Genomic DNA, 21,265 nt, shown 5'->3' on the forward strand with positions numbered 1-21,265 from the left:
CGAACAACCGTAACCAGGAACGGACACACACCTACAAGAGCAATAGGTCATTTGCGTGGCCTGGTCTCAAATCTTTGCTATGGCCTAGCTAGACTCAATTGAAGCTCAAGGATATCTATCATCATTAGCAGCCCCAGGCATGGGGAATTTTGAGGGTTTGCCCCTTCCATGTGCCACGTCCGCTTCTCGCTCCTCCCCAAGCATCCATGAGCGGCCTAAAACCGCCCGCCTTTTTTGAGAGCCACATCGATTAGCCGAGGCTTCAATGCCCTCTCACATTCCACACATAACTGTGGTCAAGCCCAACACCCTCAAACCACCACCGAAGCATCCCACCACAAAAGCTGCCCACTTCCCTTCCAATTTGTGGATCTAACGTTTTCATCTATTGCTGCCCTGCTTCTTACTTCGACAATCGCTTTGCATTGAATTTGGCGGTTTTAACTCCACAGCCCCTCCCTCTCGCACCCACCACTCCCACCACGTTCTTCCCCGCTAGACCTAAAGAATGTGCGTTCGAACAAAGTCCTGTTATTAGCAAAGCAGTTGTTCATCAATTCTACGATTTACAAAACATCATCATGCTTCATCATCATGCATATACATGTAGCACATGTTGGGTCTCAAATTACCGAACTGGAGTGGCCCATTCTGATTAGTCAGGTTTGTGCAAGGGCTTTCAGAAGCTTCTTTAACAAAACAAAAAAAATACAATATGGGGAACATTGATGACCAAACGGGCCATGAAGGACCCCACTTACCAATTGGCGGATTTCCATTATGGTCAGAGCACAAGAGCAAGATGTCAGTGTCTGAAGTTCCAGGAAATGTGTCATGTCGGTAATGGAATACGACCGTAGTGACCCTGCGAGATCACCATGACGAAGGCCTCGGCAGTGTGGTACCATTCCACACCCGAGAGACCAGACGCAGGCGAACAAATTCGACCATTAGAACGACGCGTGAAGAAAACAACTGCCAAGTGGCAGCAAGGTTTGAACACGCAGGAGGAACAACGCAGTGCCAGCAACATGCCCAAACAGGATGAGCAAACCAACAAAACACGAACAAAGGACACTAGGCCCGAACAGGTCTGCGCACTACAAACAAAAACTGAACCCTTGTGCAGGATCAAAAGCTTTATGATTAATAGCAACAGACACCGTAAACAATCCAAAAAGTTCCCTTCAAATGACTAACAAAGTTTCGAGCTGGATGTTCCTACAAAAAAAGCTCACTAAAGAGTCATTATTTGGATGCAATCAGCTCAGGGATCATCAAAGTTGGATTCTCAAGTCAATGCAAAGTGCGATGAGCAGAAGCAAACAGGGCAGACGTAAACAAACAATAAATCAACAACAAAAAAGGAACAAAAGCCATGAAAAACGAATCAGCCAAAGGGTCGAAGAGCCAAACAAGTGTTTGAAGAGGAAGAGTCTGGTGCAGATTCCTTCGCTAAATGAAGCCTCAATTGAGGAAAGGCCCTCCCGCCCGATCGGCCTGGCGGACAAATACGCAAAAATGAACGGCCAAGAGAGTGATCATTCAGGATCACGACGGAGACCTTGCTGGACAAAGCACGTTGCGAAGCGCGGCGAGCAGGATCGTGTTGCATCGAGATAACGTGCTAGGAAACCCCATGCTTCTTGCTTTGATATTATCCTTGGTCAACTCACTTCCTTTACAGAGCACACAACCAACTGCTCTCCCCTCCCACCCCCCCAACCCATCGCTATCCCGCCAAATCAACCACTTGGGCCTGTGGCAAGAGAAGTTCCGAGTGACAGGTGGGCAGTTCCAAAGTTTTGATTGTCATGTGGCTGGAGCAGGGTAGGGGGGGGGGGAAGGGGGGGGGGTGGGGGTGAGAGATCAGTCTGACAAACAAGAAAACGCTCATCCGAACCATGACTGCAGGCAAAGGAAGCCCACAAAACCGACAAATGGGGAACTCCAGGGAATAAAGATTGTGTTTATATGCAAACAAAAAAACCCCCAAAAAACAAAAAGCTGATAAATAAATAAACAAAATTTGAAATACAAACAAAACAAAAGCAAAAGCCTATCGGTCGAAGTTAAAAGTTTTTATATCCAAATCAAAGTTTATGGTGAATTCTTAACGAGGGCTAAACAAATTTTGACCCTAGCAGGAAGTTGCGCTTTTGGAGAAATCTTTCGCGTTTCATAAAAATGACCCGTCAGACGGTGCAATACAAACTTCAGATAGGTGCATGATATTATATTTGGCCAAGAAACCAATGAGATTCGAGCAGCGAGGCGGATGCATCGATCCACATGACGCAGAGGCTACAAACTACGGCAAGGCATCAACAACGGACGGAACTCAAAGATCCACCACCACCGAAGATCACTCACCCATTTTCTCGGACGCCCCCTTGGTTTTTTCTCTTCAGGTGTCTCAGGTTTCTGGGAAATAGCGAAGTTGAGAGGGGTGGGTTTGGTTGAATGCGTAGGCAAAGGGGAGGGGGGGGGGGGGAAGAGGAGAGACTGTTAGCTCAACAGGTGGGCCGAGCAGCTTGCTGAAATCCAAATATAAAATGTGAACGCAATTGCATATATATATATATATATATATATATATATATATATATATATATATATATATATATATATATATATATATATATATATATATATATATATTACGGTGGCCTACAAGGGATGACAGCAGCATTATCAACCTAACAATTGGTGGTATAGTAAAAAAACAAACGGCAGGAGAACAAATATATTAATTAAAGGGTCGAGTTTTGCACACACCGGGCCATTAAGGAAGTCTCATAATGAACCACATTTGCTCAGAAGCTGAAATGTTTTCATCACATGGCTGTTTTTAACTGAACCCTGGCCTGCACGTGACCCTATTTACCTCGTGGCCAAAGGGCAGCAAACGCATTTTTACAACAGGACCACGTGAAATCCACACTACCATTCAGGATGGACAAACACTCGCCAAAGCCATTCCTTTCAACCTAAGGGGTGACACCAAATGGATAAAGTGTGCGGGATCTTGTTCCTCGGGAATCATGAACAATGGACAATGACACACAAGCATTGCTCGTCAAGAATAGAGAAAAGATTAATTTTTGTGTTTATAGTGTAGTTTAGCCTGGTGTTGGCTTAGCGGTTAGGGTGCAGGCTTGGGATCCGAGGATCCTGAGTTCGAATCCCGGTCGATCGTTGAATTAACACCAGGGGGGTTGACTCAGCCTGTCATCCTTCCGAGGTCGGCAAATTGAGTACCAGCTTGCTGGGATGAATGATCCTGGTGTGTACCCCGGTTTAGAATAGGTACACCGTATTCCTGCGCATCATACGAGGCGACCAAGGGTTGGCGTCAGGAAGGGCATCCGGCCATAAAAAGATTGCTTCAAACAGGGAACCATGATTGTCGAGAAGTACTCGAAGGGCACGGCACTAATATGTGGAGAAAGTACAAATCAAAGCAGAAAACATCATTCTTTATCATTTCCCGCATCCAACAAACGTTTGATGTTAAAATCTCTCTCCCCAAAAACACTGCTCCCACACTCATCTCACCACTTCCCACCCGCAACTCGACAACAAAACCAAATAATTCAAGATGCCACCCGGCAGGCAAAAATTTGGTGAAAGTGGACAGACGAACACCATGTAACTACGTATGAAGCATGGGCGCGCACACCACACACACCGAGGGGGAGGAGGCGGTACCGCAGACGGCTCCCTGCCGGACCTTTATTGCCTTGGAAGGCCCTTTGTTCTTGCTGCCCTTGGGCCGGCCGCGAGGTCTCTTCGGCTTGGGGGAGCCCGTGGGTTCCTGGGAACACGTGCAGCAAATCACGCCATAAAGACAAACAGCCACGGCAGGAACAGTGTGGGCTAGGATCTACGCACATGAGGACAACGTACTCAGGAGTTAACTGCCTAGTTCGGCGAATACCGATAAAGTTCGACTTAAGATTGACGCTCATAAAAAAGCATCTGGATTGGAGACAAAACGCCAACCTCATTTTCATCGTAAACCACGGTGAAAGGAATAAAAAGAAAAATCCCACCACCTCCACCAGTGCAGCACTTACTATGTTCAAGATGCCATGGAACCTTTCAAAAAGAACATACCAATGCGTACACCAGCCAAATCCGATTTTGGGGCCGGCTACACTCGGAGGGGAATATGGGCAGCACCGGGTGTCCTGATGCCCCCACTCTGAAATGTGGTCATCGTCGTCGGTCTTTGTGGCAACACAATGATTGGAAAGGTCAAAGGTTAGATGGGGGACTTGTGGGTTGTTTTGGGTTCTCCTGGAGTGTTACGGACTAGTCTTACCTCGTCAACGAATGGGGAAGTATATCTACATCAAATGGTTGAATATATGCACCGTTTAAATTCCATATATGTACATACGTGTCTCATGTTTATATTTCAAGGCATCGGCCGAATGCTGTCGTTTTTATGGAGTAGTTTTACAAATGCTTCATTCATAATATGGAAGATTATCCCATTTCTGAAAGTCATTAGTGAGCCAGCTGGGTTGTTTTTGCTGACATTGGGTAGTAAATAGTAATTCCCCAGTTTCCAAAAGATTGTAATCCTAATCTCATTTAATGCTTTGGTTTTCATCCAAACTGGCACAACCTCCTGGATACCTGCCCAGTGTCCTCGCTGATTGGACACCACGGACGACAGGCCAATAGGCCACCGTGTGATCAATGCCATCTGGAATGCCAAATCAATCAATCAATGCAATGCAATGCCAAATCAAGTCTTCAGTTTTTACATAAACGACATCCAACAAACCTGTCACCACCTGTTGGTGGAGGTTAAAGAAAGCCCATCTGTAGGTAGGCCATCTATGTCTACAGCTATTATTACAATAATACCCTGATTTACGTCTCCCTTTTTACGTCATTTGGCAACTATATCATCACATGATTAATACCACTACCCGATTTGAGATACCTCAATTCACACTTACGTCCATTAAAAGCCATCCATACCTTTGATTCGAGCGTTTTCAGACCTCAGAAGACCGATAAGGATGCCAGAATGCATCGCTAAAATACCAAATTGGAGATCGCAAAACAGACAAAAGAAATTCAGGAATGTATTAAATTGCATCACACAAAGAAATGCACCACCCTGTGGATTGGTTAAGAGGTAACGTAAAAGTGCTCCCTTAGAAGTGAAATGAAATGTTATTCGTCAAACCTGTCCATGTTATGTCATGGGGTTATTAGTCCCCTTCCGGTGTACACCGGAGGGGACTATAGGTTTGCACTCCGTCCGTCCGTCAGTCCGTCACGCAAAGAACAGTTTCCCGGACTTTTTTTTCTAAACGCTTAACGCTCAAGATTTCAAACTTGGTACATGGTTTCCTCATGATAAGTTACAGGTTAAGTTCGAACTTCACGACGTTTCGACCATTTTTGACAAAGTTATGCACTTTGAACTTTGGGAATTCTGATAATTCTGATGATCCTTAACTCAGTGCCATTTTAAGTTTGAATTTCCTTTAAAAAAGTTTTTTCTGCAATAATTGGACCGATTGAGATCAAATTTTCACCGTAGGAGGGACTCGGTCTGTAGAATATTTTAATGGTAATTATGACGTCACAGGTCACGTGGTTCGGCCGCTATATTGTTTTTCGTGAAAACACAAAAAACCCTTTTTCTCTGCAACGGCTGAACAGATCGAGGCCAAACTTTGCAGGCAGGATCGCATACCCATGACGAACAAAAAAGTCAGCGAGCATGACGTCATGCGTCACATGGTTTCAGAGTTATGACGTTTTTAAGCATGAACCTTTAAAACCGAGCTCCTCCCTCATTTTTGATCCAATCGAGGGGAAACTTCACAGATCTGTTGAGCATGTCAGTCCACTAAAATGTCCTTTTGGAATTTGCGATAGGGCACGTGGTTTGGCAGATATCGTTCATTAAACGAAAATATTTTTTTAAATGGATATCTCTTGTTTATTCTAGAGTTCTCCTCAAGCCGCACCGCGCGCCCTCAGCCTCATCTCGCGAACGTCAACAGCGCGACAGCGCGCGCTTTCGGGAGGGGCGGAGCCAAGTCGAACAACATATATATGCACATCGATCATTGATTGTGAACCGGAAAATATAATAAATTACTGATATTTAGCGACTCAAAAGGTTCTTTATCAAAAACTTATTTTGTCGTGCTTCTGCTGACCTGTCTGCAAGGTGTATAAATCGAAGTCCCGAGTGCGAATCACAGGTGAGCCCGCCCTGAGGTAATTAGCGATTGGGAACGATTCGGAACCTGTGGATAAAAAAAAACAAAAAAAAAAACCCACCGTTTAGAGGCCATTTTACCCCGCAAAGCAGGGGTTGGCCTTTTCGGGGACCGTGGTTGTTGTTGTTTTTTGGTCCCCTTTTTGAAGCAATGTTTTACGGCCGGATGCCCTTCCTGTCACCAACCCTGTTTGTCGCCTTTTTACGATAAACAGGGAATTACCAGTGTACTGGTACTCAATTTGCCGACCTCGGAAGGATGACAGGCCGAGTCAACCCCCCTGGCGTTAATTCAGCGATCGACCGGGATTCGAACCCAGGATCCTTGGATCCTAAGCTGGCACCCTAGCCGCCAGCCCAACACCAGGGCTGACCGGTGGATAAATAACCCTTGGTAATTTCCCCAAGAGTTTTCCGGATGGCAGACTGCCGGTAGGGCACATGTATTGCAGCGCAACACTCAGATTGCTTGTTAAAGTTTGCCTCCAACTACGGTGCGTACAATCCATAACTAGAAAGGCCCTCTTTGATGCCGGGACGTCGACCGATATGACACCGCCCACACTATTACATCATTATACAAAGTTTGATTTAAATCCCTTCAGCTGTTGCACCTCACTTGACCAGTGAGGGTCAAGAATGACCAGTGAGGGTCAAGAATGACCAGTGAGGGGAAAAAAGAATCACATTTGTACCTCACTTGACCTCTGAACTTTGATGCCAAAATCTAATCGGTTCATCTTTGCATCACAATATATAGTTATGCCAAGCTTGGTCAAAATCCCATCACTGGTTCAAAAGTTAGCACAGTAACAGAATTTTTACCAAACGGGACCTCTGCCCTCACAAACTAATCAGTTCATATTTGCATAAATATACATGCTTGTACCAAGTTTGACTTAGATCACCCGTTCTTAAGTTATCACGATAACAAAAACTTATCATGGACGTTCGTATGGATGGATGGACAACCCAAAAACATAATGCTTTCGGCGACGTCATTGGCGAAGGCATAAAAATGCTGACGTTCATTGAAAGAGGAAGAAGAAGTATAACCAAGTTCGACCGCCTGTGGAAAAGGTTTTATATTTTATTTACTAGCAACGATACCCGCCCTATGGGCGGGGCTTCAATTGGGAGGTCCAAATGAAAACGCAAAATATCATAAATTGAAGGCTTTTTTTTAGTTTAAACGATTCGTATAAACATCCGTTGAATCATATCACAAGCAAATCATCAAAATCTAAACAGTACATGGCGCCCATTTTGAAAAAAGATTGAATTCTGCAAAACGGAAGCAGCCGCTACACGTCTTTCTCAGTCGCACGTTTATGTGTGAAGAGTGTGTGCCAAATCTGTAACACGGAAGTGGCCGCACCTGTTTCTCAGTCGCTTTGCACACGCTGCCATGTTACGTCGGAGCCGCAGGTTTATATAGGAAGAGTTCGTCAGGAGTCGATCTACTCTCTCTCCTGATACGTAGAATAAACAGTATTTGTAGAATTTCAGCAAAAGCCCCATCACTGTTCATATTGGTAAATATTATTCCATCGTGTTTGGAAAAACTTGGAAAAACAATATAGCCTATTTTACTCCCAGGGGTCCCAGAAATACCCACCGAAAATATTGTTGCGATCGGTTGAGCTGTTTTTGCGGTACCTTCGAACGGACGGGCGGACATTTGGTGAATTATAGTAAGATGGCAAGTGATTAATACGCACGTATATTTCAATATAACTGTCATTAACCAAAAAAAAAAAAAAAGAGGTAATATCATAGGTAGCTAAAATGGCACTCGGTAGAGCGCATACCACCGCCAGTCTGAACGGTTTATGTTTTGTATATCACCGATCTGCCAGATCAGGATTCGGACCTGAACCAAAATCGAATCTGCTTGTTCTGGTCACCTAACCAACTCATCCACCTAGTTTTGTCATAATCCTTCCACAACGTCTCGAGATATATCGTTTTTGGCCCCATCTTTCAATGGTGAAGAATCGCTTAAAAAATTTGTACTTTTACCAAAATCTAACCGATTCGTCCTTGTCACACCCAACCTGTCCGCCTGGTTTCATCCAATTCCGTCCACAACTTTTTGAGATATCCTGCTTACAGACAGACAGACAGACAGGGGTGAAAACATAACCTCGGTCCACCTTTGTTAACGGAGGTAAAAGCAAAAGATAATAAGTAAAGTGGTGACATTCGGTACGCATCCCCCGCTTATTCCATTCATTGTTATGAGACAATTTGCTTCGATTTACGTCGTTTCAATATTCGTCGCCCTTTTCAGGTACGCATCCCCAACATAAACCGAGGTCTCACATCACCACCACCACCACTACTACTACGACTGCTTCAGCTAACGCATCTTCTCATGGGATCTGACCCATACCTTTCACGAACCGGCTGGCCAAGCCTGATGTTCAACTAACAGGAACTTAAAATTTGTTCAGTGTGCCGGTGATAACTCATGTACTCTTCACAAACAGCACTGTGGTATCCTTAAGGTCCACCAATGAATGCTGGCAGACAGGCTGTCCAGTTTATCGTCCACCTAAGTAACGACACTTTGTAAAGCAACGCACGCCCTGCGAAGCACCAATCCAACAGTTTATACTCGAGTGGGGAATCATACCGACATTAGATAGCCAAAAGGAAGTGCACTGCCTCCGTAATTCCCTGGGAAGTGTGAATGTGCATGCACACGGATGCAGAAATAGCTGTTGCTCGGACAACTGGAAAAGAGGCCCAGCCATGGTACAAAGAGAGAGGACGAGAAAGCATTGCTTCCGATTTACAGGTAATTAGGATCAATCATGCAGTGATGGAATTACAAGAACTTCTAATCAGCATCATTACCAAAAATGAGTACAGTACATCTAACCGGGTGGGTGCAAATGGCAACTACCGCCGCAGGTCTTTCTGCCTCAAAGGAGGCCTCACGAGCAGAGTGGTTTCTGTGGCCTAGCCATCCCTGGCATTTTGTCCAAGGCATTCACCTGTTCTGCAACGGGCGACTTCTCGGTGTGTGTGTCTGTGTGTGTCTGTGTCTGTAAAAAAAAGAAAAGAAAAAAAATAAATGAGGGATATCAGGAGACATGGATACACTTTCGGATTTGGATACAATGTGCAAATAAAAAGCAAGACAGCAATTTCACCCCGAGGTTTCCACAAAAAGGCAAGTACTCAGATGGTAACGTTCAAAACCAAATTAATATAATATAATTTAAATAGTGTTATTATATTTACCTTTACACACCGCACCGAGTCCGATAGGATGATGCAGACACAGAGCACTTACCTTTGAGCTGTCAAGCATGGGTTTGAATCCTGAACCAGATCACAAATTGTCAAACTAGTGATTGTCAGGCCGGGAATTCCATTGCAGTGCGCCGTCTCGAGGACGAGACGTTAGGCCAGGTGTCCTGTTTGCTGCCATTCGTTGGTGGATGTTAAAGATCCCACGGTGTCCATCGCCGAGATTGTTCGAGTAATTTCAGGCACCATTGACAAATTCCAAATCCCTGCCCAAATCATCTTCAGTTGGACGTCGGGCGTGGCCGCAAGCGGTCCGTGAAGAATTGGGACCAAAAAACAACGTTCCACGGCCAAAACCAAAGACGTGGGGCCAATAGAATAGTAGTGGTACTCGTAGTTGCTGTAACCTTGCCATCACGTAATACAATGCATAAGGTATAGATAATTTTAGAGGAAGGATAACATCCAGCCAATTTCAAAATGAAGGAAACAGCGAATGAATTATGCCTCAACATACAATACTTGTATCACATTTATATTGTATTGTATTATACAGTCCCATCTGAGTGGAACATTGGCGAATAAAAGCGGAAAGATTCAAAAACCATGATCTTTTCTACCCGTTTGCCCTCCCCAAGTCCACTTCTTTCCAACTTTCCTGTTTTCCTTCCTGAGAGATCAATCTTGTCCACCCCTTGTGCCCTCTCCTACCCCTCGTTCTTCCTCACATCCCTGATCTTCAAAGTCTCTCTCTATTTAGTTCCACAACCCGACTGTTGGTGCCCCCCTCCCTCTCCTACTGTTCATTTTGTTCTGTGACATCCTGATCCACTCTATGTTCTAGCTCCTCAACGAGCCTTGACTATGTTAAAATAGATAAATAACTTATGGTAGGTAGGTTTATGGGAACATCGTCAAACTTCACAGTGAAGCCAATTTCATGTAGCAACACTGTACACACTCAGCAATATCGGTTGGGCCTACATCGATGATGGAATGTGGGGGCCAGGGGAATTGGTAGGATAGCCTCGACGTGTGCGCACTCGCCTCCCTGGCCGAGGTTCGAGTCCCGACTCAGCTATAAGCTGTCATCCTGGGATTGCACCGACAGGGTGAGGCATCCATGTGTGCGCTGTCCTTCGGATGGATGTTCAGCAGGGTGTCCAATCTCCCGGTTTAATTTGGTGGATGTTGAAGATCCCAAGGTGTCCTTAGTGAAAAGTAGGCGAGCCATCATAAATTACGCGAGTCCTGCTTCCTAGTCGAGTATCCTGCCCTGGAGTCGCAAGCCATGCCAAACAAATTGCTTCGGGCAGAACCGACGTTCTGCATAGACCATGAATGAATAATAACATGGCAGGTGAAGGTTTTGGACAAAATGTCCAAAAAAAAAAAATCAAGCTCCATACGACGGTGCAACTGTTAGGGGGGAAACGAAAAGCAATAAGTGATTTCCACTTTTTCTGCACACGTCTTCCAGCAACGATGCGAGCGGATTATTTGCAGCGATCGGGATGCATGAATGAGGATGGAGACGAAGAGTCATTTTCGTCAGACAGGAGCATTTGGCACAGTCAAAAGCATGGCGCACGTGGAAAGATACAGTTACATTCACATCCATGCCCGTACACGATAAGATTAGCATCGGTGCTTTCGCAGGAAGCCAACTGTTGGCCAGTAATGGGAAATTAGTAGTTATTACTGCACCATGGCAACAGCGAATGCCCACAAATTCATGGCCTAAATCTTCTGTGCAAGCTGGCGCGTGACGGATCTAAGTGAAAGGCCCGCGAGGCATCCGAGCCACCCCGTTGTATTTCCTTAAAAGAAATGGGGTTCACACCTGCACGACAATGAACAGGAAAGGGAGATGAAACATTGCAGCATGCGCCACCCCATCCCCCCACCGACAACTACGTCTCCCCGCTTCCTACCTTCGCTTTACACCAAATGACAATCGAAAATAATATCCTACTACGTCCCCCCCTCCTACTCCACCGGCATCCTCTTTTAACAACTGCTCTATGACAGCGATTGCAGCCAAGGTTACAACTGCCGAATACACATTCATTTCGCGTGGTTACTCAATCTGTAGATCGCCTCTATCAATATGAAAGGGTTTGCTGAACTCATACTTGGTGTCATGCTTTAACAGCGATTTCAAACTTTGCTGAGAATAGGCATTTACAAAAGGCAAGCAACTGACAAACAAACAAAAAGGGCAGAGGGGTATAAAGTTCAATTTCTCATTCATTTGTATAATCAAACACAACCTCCTCGAAATCAGGACCCCTGTGCAGGAGCAGGCCGTAACACGCCTGATACACCACAATGCTTGTCGTATAAAAATTACAAAGTAGCGAAGCATAACTGCATCCTCGACGAACAAGTGCTGCGTTCTAAAAGTCCGTGATAACTGGTTTAGGAATGAGCGAGAGCACAGATTTGTTATCAGGGAGCACAGGCGCTTCCAAGGGCAGCATCGTCGTCTGCAAATGGACCCCCAACAGAAGCACATGACCGAGCAGGAATGGCTCTCGCATTACCTCCGTTTTCCTGGGTCGTCCACGGCCACGGCCACGCTTCACCGGGGGCTCAGCCGCCTGCTCGGTAGTCTCCTCGGCACTTTCCTCGGCTGCAGCTTCAGTCTCCTCAGGGGAACGGCTGCTCGAAGCTGCGGCACCGCGTGTGGGCCGGCCACTCATGGCTTGGCTGTAGAGGAGTAAGGGTCAGGTAAGAAAAGAAAGCCAGGAGAGTCAGCATTGGGATGCAAGATGAACAAGGATCAGGATTGGGAGGAGAGAGAAAGGAGCGAGGGTAGGGATTGGAAGGTGAGATGAGTAGGATCACCAAAGGGGGGAAAAAAAAAGAAAGGAATGAGGATTTGCAATAGGAAGAAGACAGCAGATAATGTCAGATATTGGGAAAAGAGAACTATGAGAAAAGTGAGCATCAGTAACGGGAAAATAGAGGAGTGAGAATCAGCAGCTGGATGAAGAGAGTAACGAAGGTCAGCAATGGGGAAAGAGAGCAAGCAAGGCAGTTGGAGAGAGAAGTGAAGGTCAGCAATGAGAATTTTTTTTTTATATATAAAGAAGAGAGGAGCATGCGTCAGTAATGGGAAAAAGGAGCGGTGCGAAGGTCATTCATGGGAAAAGAGAGCGAGGATCAGGAATGGGAAAAGAATGAGGATCAGGAATGCAAAAAGAGAGAGAGAGAGGGTCAAGAATGAGAAAATAGAAGAGCGAGGGTCAGCAACGGGAAATTAGAGCGAGGGTCAACAATGGGATAATAAAGGTAAGGGTCAGCAATGGGAAAATAGAGCAAAGGTCAGCAACGGGAAAATAGAGGGAGGGTCAGCAACGGGAAAATAAAGAAGGTAAGGGTCAGCAATGGGAAAATAGAGCAAAGGTCAGCAACGGGAAAATAGAAGTGAGGGTGAGTAATGGGAAATTAGAGGAGCGAGGATCAGCAATGGGAAAATAGAGCGAGGAGTCAGCAATGGGAAAATAGAGGAGCGAGGGGTCAGCAATGAGAAAATAGAGCAAAGGTCAGCAATGAGAAAATAGAGCAAAGGTCAGCAATGAGAAAATAGAGCAAAGGTCAGCAATGAGAAAATCGAGGAGGCAAGGGGCGAGGGGTCAGCAATGGGAAATTAGAGGAGCGAGGGTCAGAAATGGGAAAATAGAGGAGGCAAGGATTAGCAATGGGAAAATAGAGCAATGGTCAGCAATGGGAAAATAGAGCAGCAACGGGCAGCAATGGGAAAATAGAGCAGCAACGGGCAGCATTGGGAAAATAGAGCAGCAACGGGAAAATAGAGCGAGGGTCAGCAATGGGAAAATAGAGGAGCAAGGGGAAAATAGAGGCAAGGATTAGCAATGGGAAAATAGAGCAATGGTCAGCAATGGAAAAAGAGGATCAGCAATGGGAAAATAGAGGAGCAAGGGGCAGCAATGGGAAAATAGAGGAGCAAGGGGCAGCAAGGGGAAAATAGAGGCAAGGATCAGCAATGGGAAAATAGAGCAATGGTCAGCAATGGGAAAAGAGGAGGATCAGCAATGGGAAAATAGAGGAGCAAGGGGCAGCAATGGGAAAATAGAAGAGGTGAGAGTCACCAATGGGAAAATAGAGGAGGAAAGGGCCAGCAATGGGAAAATAGAGGAGCAACGGTCAGCAATGGGAAAATAGAGGCGGCAATGGCCAATGGGAAAATAGAGGAGGCAAAGGCCAGCAATGGAAAAATAGAGCGAGGGTCAGCAATGGGAAAATAGAGGAGCGAGGATCAGAAATGGGAAAATAGAGGGGCGAGTTTCAGCAATGGGAAAATAGAGTGGGGATCAGCAATGGGAAAATAGAGGAGCGAGGGTCAGCAATGGGAAAATAGAGGAGCGAGGGTCAGCAATGCGGAAATAGAGGAGGCAAGGATCAGCAATGGGAAAATAGAGGAGCGAGGGCCAGCAATGGTAAAATAGAGGAGCGAGGGTCAGCAATGGTAAAATAGAGGAGGGGAGAGGCAGCAATGGGAAAATAGAGGAGGGGAGAGGCAGCAATGGGAAAATAGAGGAGGGGAGAGGCAGCAATGGGAAAATAGAGGAGGTGAGAGTCACCAATGGGAAACTCGAGGAGTGAGGGGTCAGCAATGGGAAAATAGAGGAGGCGAGGGTCAGCAATGGGAAAATAGAGGCGAGGGTCAGCAATGGGAATGATAAATCAAAATGAAGAGTAGGTCAGAAGAGAGGGACAAGTGCCAGGGTCAGCAAATGGGAGGACCATGGGTACGAGTCGGTAAGAAGAGGAAGAGTCGCGATGGTCACAATAGGTGACAGGATCATTTCGTTACCGCAGGAGGTCAGCTCCAGAACGAGAACAGAAGGCAGGGCTCGCTTCCACCTTTGCTTGGACCACGGGGGTTTGTGGGTGACGGGGAGAATCCGAGGCATGGGTTGTGGTTAAGGGGAGGCGGAGGAGAGAGCCGGAGATTTGTTTGAGGGTGGGAGGTGCGCAGAGTGAGGATGAAAGGACGTGGGGGGGGGGGGGGGAAGGTGCGTGTGTTGTGTTTAACAATCCGAGATGTGCCATGACTTAAACCCCCTCTCCCTCACCAAAACTTATCTTCCAGAAGGGACAGGAGGAAGAAGAAGAAGAAGAAGTGTAAGAGTTTCGAACAAGGCGAATCTCGTGCCACGAGCTCATGGGGGCGGGGGGGGGGGGCAGCGAGAGGGGCGGGGCAGGAGAGGGGGGCAGCGAGAGGGGCGGGGCAGGGGGGGGGGGAACATACACAAACACACCAAATTAATGAAATATCCCGAACGCCGATAATATCGATTAACAACTTCAGGTGCAGCCATGATCGTCCGCCGAACGGGGAAAAGCAGCTTAGCAAAGGATTTGGCGGCAACATCACGAAGAGGCTTTAACGAGCTCAAAGTGCGGGAAATCCACCGAAATTTATCGTTTCCTTCCTCTCGGACACCTCGTTCAAATAAAACATCGTCCATCGCGCAAAAAAAAATTAATAAAAAAAAAGCGGGAAAAAACTTTTTGTTCTCCATCACCGTATACACGTGTTCGGATCACGCAGGTTCTGCCGATATACCGCGTGCTCCCCTCGCACGGGCTCTCACCACGATCCGTGTGCCACAAGAAAACCCACAACCGCACAATCTCTGCACATGTTTGGGCCGCTGCACTTATATACATATAATGGCGGGAAGAACACGTTTCGACCAATGAGCGCAACGGCGTGCCGGAGACAAAAGGGAAAAGCGGGAGAAGCGACGAACGGACGCCTGCTCGGCACGAGCTCGAGTCCCGAAAGCACGAGCTCGTGTACATCGACAAAAAGTGCGGACGGTCTACAAAAATGAATCGCGTACGGAGAAATGCCGGTGGATTCCTCGGAGATTTGTCCCCAAAAAAAATAAAACCTTAAAAAAAGAAATGTCCTTTTAATGATTTGATACATTCTCGACACCGGTTCGTCTACCTTTAGCACCGCGAGCGCACAATGGACGCGCACGTGCCACACGATTCAAACAACAAAAAAAAACTTCAACCAAGTTCGCTCGTGCTCAATTAAAAGAGAATCGAAGTCGATTTGAAATTTTTAAAAAAGGAATAAAAGCGCATTCGAGGAATCGGGATTTTCTTTAAAAAAATAAATAATAATAATGGCTTCTTTAAGCTTTAAAACTTACCTGCAGTCGGCCAGCTGGAGCGTGCACTAGGCCACCCGCGCAAACCTTGGCCCGAAGCCAAATGGCCGAATTCTTGCGGTGCCAGCGGGCAAGCGAGCACATGGTGGCGGATGCGTCCGCACGTGGGCGTCACGCCGCGCCCGAAGAGGACTTCCCATTGGCTCGCGGCCAGAGCCCTGCGATCGCCCCGCCCACCAGCTTCCGAATCATTGGCCGCTTCACCAGAAGGCCGGCGCGGGCCCCGCCCCGCCCGCCTCGTGGCTTTTCCCCTCTGAGAATCCCTGCGTTCTCCCGCCACCGCCACCGCAATTCCATAATGCGGTGCATGGTTGCTCTGCTTTACGGATATCCTCGTTTCCCGACGCAGGCCACCCTCTCCTGGAAAAATAAAGCTGCTCGCGATATGGGGATGCTGTATATTAATTAATTAAATAAATAAATAATTAGCCAATTTATTTATTTATTTATTAAAAATTAAATAAATAAATAAAATAAATAGTGGTCAGTTGTCGAGGCACCCACCAAAAATCCCCATTGGTTTTCTCGGGAGTTCTCGTCACGGCGGACTCCGTGTCGGTGTCCGTGTCCCGCCCCTCTCCATCACGTGACCGACGCTGCATCATGGATAATTCCGTGAGGGTCACCTCATCGATCCAGGTCCTTACAATGTCCACGCCGACGCAGGTTTTGTGGTAGACGGCCAACAGGCGCCCGTGGACGTCCACCGGTGCGACACCTTCAGCCGCGAGGAATTCCGCCACGACCCTTTGCTTCACCTCGTCCGCCATTTTGAAATAGCGGTTTATCGTTGCTGCCACCTGTCGGAATTCCGCGAGAATAGCAGCCGACGACCTTGAATGTGCCTCCATGTCTCCGACGTCGCCGTGATTCGCGCGTTGCTTCAACCTCGTCCAGTCCATCGGAAGCGCTCGTGCGAATGACGACGCGCGCTCACCGCTGGTTGCATCACGCGCCCATTGCCGCGGCGCGTATGCCCCGCCCCCCCGCGGGGATTGGAGCGGGAATTGCGACCTCGGCCCGAGGACCGTGGGAACGTTCTTGGAATCTCCAGAGGACATTCGGCCCATCATGCCTGTGCTACACCAACACTACGCACATTCAATGTATTCGCAGAATTAAATATCGCTCAAAATACTCCAATAAACGACGTTCGTTTTTCAAAACTATAATCTGCATAATTATAAAGAATGAGGGTGGTGGAGAGGGACATGATTGAGGTGGACAGAGGGTGTTGCAGCAGTCATCATGATAGGGTTAGCGGTGATGACCTACCCACTAGGCCACAAGGTGGGATTCATCTGTGGCCACGAAAACAGCAGGAGCAGTAGTAGTAGCAATAATAAGCACAGGAGCAGCAGGAGGATTAGTGGTAGCCTGGGTAGGGGGTGTAAGTAGTCGATTCATGAAGAAAGAAATATAGAGAGAATATAACTCAGAAAAATAAATAAATTCACTTTAGGGCTGGTAGTGTAGGTAGTGTATGCCGACATGCTTTGTCCTGGTAATGTAGGCCTACATGCGTTGTCCTGGTAATGTAGGCCTACATGCATTGTCCTGGCAGTGTAGGCCTACATGCTTTGTCCTGGCAGTGTAGGCCTACATGCTTTGTCCTGGCATTGAAGGCCTACATGCTTTGTCCTGGCAGTGTAGGCCTACATGCGTTGTCCTGGTAATGTAGGCCTACATGCATTGTCCTGGCAGTGTAGGCCTACATGCTTTGTCCTGGCAGTGTAGGCCTACATGCTTTGTCCTGGTAATGTAGGCCGACATGCTTTGTCCTGGTAATGTAGGCCTACATGCATTGTCCTGGCAGTGTAGGCCTACATGCTTTGTCCTGGCAGTGTAGGCCTACATGCTTTGTCCTGGCATTGTAGGCCTACATGCTTTGTCCTGGCAGTGTAGGCCTACATGCTTTGTCCTGGCAGTGTAGGCCTACATGCTTTGTCCTGGCATTGTAGGCCTACATGCTTTGTCCTGGCAGTGTAGGCCTACATGCGTTGTCCTGGCAGTGTAGGCCTACATGCTTTGTCCTGGCAGTGTAGGCCTACATGCTTTGTCCTGGTAATGTAGGCCTACATGCTTTGTCCTGGTAATGTAGGCCTACATGCTTTGTCCTGGTAATGTAGGCCTACATGCTTTGTCCTGGTAATGTAGGCCTACATGCTTTGTCCTGGTAATGTAGGCCTACATGCTTTGTCCTGGTAATGTAGGCCTACATGCTTTGTCCTGGTAATGTAGGCCTGCATGCTTTGTCCTGGCAGTTTAGGCTTACATACTTTGTCCTGGCAGTGTAGGCCTACATGCTTTGTCCTGGCAGTGTAGGCCTACATGCTTTGTCCTGGCAGTGTAGGCTTACATGCTTTGTCCTGGCAGTGTAAGCCTACATGCTTTGTTCTGGCAGTGTAGGCCTACATGCTTTGTCCTGGCAGTGTAGGCCTACATGCTTTGTCCTGGTAATGTAGGCCTGCATGCTTTGTCCTGGCAGTGTAGGCCTACATGCTTTGTCCTGGCAGTGTAGGCCTACATGCTTTGTCCTGGCAGTGTAGGCCTACATGCTTTGTCCTGGCAGTGTAGGGCTACATGCTTTGTCCTGGCAGTGTAGGTCTACATGCTTTGTCCTGGCAGTGTAGGCCTACATGCTTTGTCCTGGCAGTGTAGGCCTACATGCTTTGTCCTGGCAGTGTAGGCCTACATGCTTTGTCCTGGCAGTGTCGGCTTACATGCTTTGTCCTGGCAGTGTAGGCCTACATGCTTTGTCCTGGCAGTGTAGGCCTACATGCTTTGTCCTGGCAGTGTAGGCCTACATGCTTTGTCCTGGCAGTGTCGGCTTACATGCTTTGTCCTGGCAGTGTCGGCTTACATGCTTTGTCCTGGCAGTGTAGGTCTTCATGCTTTGTCCTGGCAGTGTAAGCCTACATGCTTTGTCCTGGCAGTGTAGGCCTACATGCTTTGTCCTGGCAGTGTAGGCCTACATGCTTTGTCCTGGCAGTGTCGGCTTACATGCTTTGTCCTGGCAGTGTAGGCCTACATGCTTTGTCCTGGCAGTGTAGGCCTACATGCTTTGTCCTGGCAGTGTAGGCCTACATGCTTTGTCCTGGCAGTGTCGGCTTACATGCTTTGTCCTGGCAGTGTAAGCCTACATGCTTTGTTTTGGCAGTGTAGGCTTACATGCTTTGTCCTGGCAGTGTCGGCCTACATGCTTTGTTCAAGTTATTGATGGCTCTTCTTCTTCTTCGAAAAATAGATAATTGTGGTTGTTTTGTTGTTCTTCTTCCTTTCCTGCTTTGAAAAATAGATAAATTGTTGTTTGTGTTCTTAATATTCATTGAAAAATAAATATATTGTTCTTAATCTTTTTTGTCTCCTTTGAAAAATAGATAAATTGTTGGTCGTCTTTTTCTTCTTCTTCATTGAAAAAATTAATAAAACGCTCTCCTTCTACTCATCGATATTTGGTGGTCGTCTTCTTATTCTTCTTCATTAATAAATTAATAAAATGTTCTTCTTTGTTTTCTTTGCAAAAATAGCTAAATTCCGCTTCGCCTTCTTCTTCTTCATTGATAAATAAATTGTTCTTTTTTGAAAAATAGAGAAATATGGTCGTCTTCTTCTTCGTCTTCGCTTCTTGTTCTTCGAAAAATAGATAAATTATTGTTGTTCGTCTTCTTCGTCTTCATTGAAAAATAAATCGGTTGTTCTTCTTCTTCTTTGTAAAATAGATATATTGTTGTTCGTCTTATTATAATTTGGAAAAAAATTAATTGTCGTCGTCGTTTCAGATTGTATTTAATACTTTGCATGAAATGTATCAGTTTAAAAAAAAAATACTTCAAAACATCAATTGTCAAGGTTGACGTAATAAGTCATAAGTGCCACGAGTGTACACCGCCATGCCGCACCTGTGCTTCTTCCAAAGCAGCAGGAAAAGCAGAAGCAGAACCTTGCGGTGAGTCCATGGAACACCATCCATGATTCCCCCCAACCAAAGACGTGTCGGGGACTGTCCGTCATTGCGATGGGGTTCATAGTTCATTTTGGGGTCAACAATGTATCCACTGGTAAAAGGAGGTATATAAATAAAATTAATATATATATATTTTTATTATTATTATTTTTTTATTTGTCCATCTATTTATTACGTACGCAAATCTGGCGAAATTGTCAACCACCTTCCTCGCCATCTGCGTCTGACATTTCCCTTCGCTTCCTTCCCTTTATTCCTATCCCACCTTAACCCTTCCTTCCCTTCTTTCCCCAGGCCTCCCATATCCCCCTTCCATCCCTTGTGTGCCATAATTCCCATTTGCCAAATTTAGCTCCCGCACTCCTCCCTTACCACTTAAATTCTTGGAGGCAGTGTCAAGCCAGTGGTGCTCGCACTTGTTTGTCAACTTCAAAATGGGAAACCTTACAATTTGCTGATGCTGAGTGCAAAGTGTTGTCCTTGCTCATCCGGTCGTTGAAGACCCAACAACGGAACTACTGTGGCTTTTCCTCATCCCGAAAACACTCGATTCCACCTCACCGTGTCGTGGAACACATCATGGGCGACTTGGCCATACCTCCTGCACAAGTGGAGATCAAAGGAGTCACGCAATTGTGACACTTTTCTCTTCCAAGACCCATACCAAGAAGACCAAGAGGAAGAATTGCTTTTACATGTCCCCTACCGGTCCCAATTGATGATCTTGTTCCAAGAACTCAGCAATTGTGAGCCATATACAGTAGGACAAATTGTTACCCCCGCCACCAACGTTGGATGGAGGTTATGTTTTCTCCCATGTCTGTCTGTCTGTCTGTCCGTTTGTTTGTTTGTCACTTGCAAAATAGAAGATTTTTCAAGTACTGTATATTGGTCGGTTGCGTTTGTTATTTTGTCTGTTTGTTTGTCACCGGCCTACAGGTCGCAATTCTAAACCGATCGTCACGAAACTTCACCAAGTTGTAGAGGTCTTCCCAATTAAGAAGCCTGTTGATTTTGAGGTCAAAGGTCATCTGGAGGTCAAATTTCTAAAATCGGCATTTTAAATCCGATTGACTTGAAAATTGAATAGCATTTGTGTATTGAGTCACTATAATTGGGAAGCCAACTATGTTTGAGGGCAAAAGGTCAAAGGTCAACTCAAGGTCAAACTTCTAAAATCATTGATTTTCATCTGAAACACCGTGAATTTTCAACCGATTGACTTGAAAATAGAACAACATTTGCATATTGCCTTATTGAATTGGGAAACATACTATTTTTGAGGTCAAAAGGTCAAAGGTCAACTCAAGGTCAAACTTCTAAAATCATCATTTTTCAGCTGATTGAGCCGAGCTTTGATCAATATCGTCAATTTTAATCTTGATAAAATGAACAATTTGATGTATCAATGGAAACCTTTTGGGGGTGGATTTTACAAGCCCTTCATGACGTCTTCTTGTTTGTTTGTTTGTTTGTGAACAAAACATCAAGAAAAGTTGTGGCCGGATTCGGACGAAATTTGGCAGAGAGGTAGCATATGTGACACGGATGAAATGATTC

At 46.2% G+C, this 21,265-nt stretch overlaps 1 protein-coding gene across 5 annotated transcripts in view; it reads right to left on the bottom strand.

Moving 5' to 3' along the window:
- LOC137414925 (uncharacterized) overlaps positions 1–16,928 on the bottom strand; it is a 46,303-nt gene extending 29,375 nt beyond the window's left edge. Inside the window, exons 1-6 of one of the 5 annotated variants that reach the window (XM_078770084.1) lie at positions 15,721–15,932; positions 14,626–14,711; positions 12,067–12,232; positions 9,262–9,312; positions 3,734–3,817; positions 2,374–2,424 (exon numbers count right to left, since the gene is read on the bottom strand). In XM_078770084.1, the coding sequence (XP_078626210.1) occupies positions 2,374–2,424; positions 3,734–3,817; positions 9,262–9,312; positions 12,067–12,232; positions 14,626–14,711; positions 15,721–15,822 (540 nt within the window). In that variant the 5' untranslated portion in view covers positions 15,823–15,932. Of the gene's footprint in view, positions 1–2,373; positions 2,425–3,691; positions 3,818–9,261; positions 9,313–12,066; positions 12,233–14,625; positions 14,712–15,720; positions 15,933–16,242 lie in introns of those variants that run through there. The other 4 variants (XM_078770083.1, XM_068100490.2, XM_068100486.2 and 1 more) reach the window with 4 other exon arrangements.
- Between the last annotated feature and the right edge of the window lie 4,337 nt (positions 16,929–21,265).

This window comes from Myxine glutinosa, chromosome 1 (assembly GCF_964187855.1).
Source record: "Myxine glutinosa chromosome 1, kmMyxGlut1.1, whole genome shotgun sequence".
In the NCBI taxonomy this organism is placed as follows: domain Eukaryota; kingdom Metazoa; phylum Chordata; class Myxini; order Myxiniformes; family Myxinidae; genus Myxine; species Myxine glutinosa.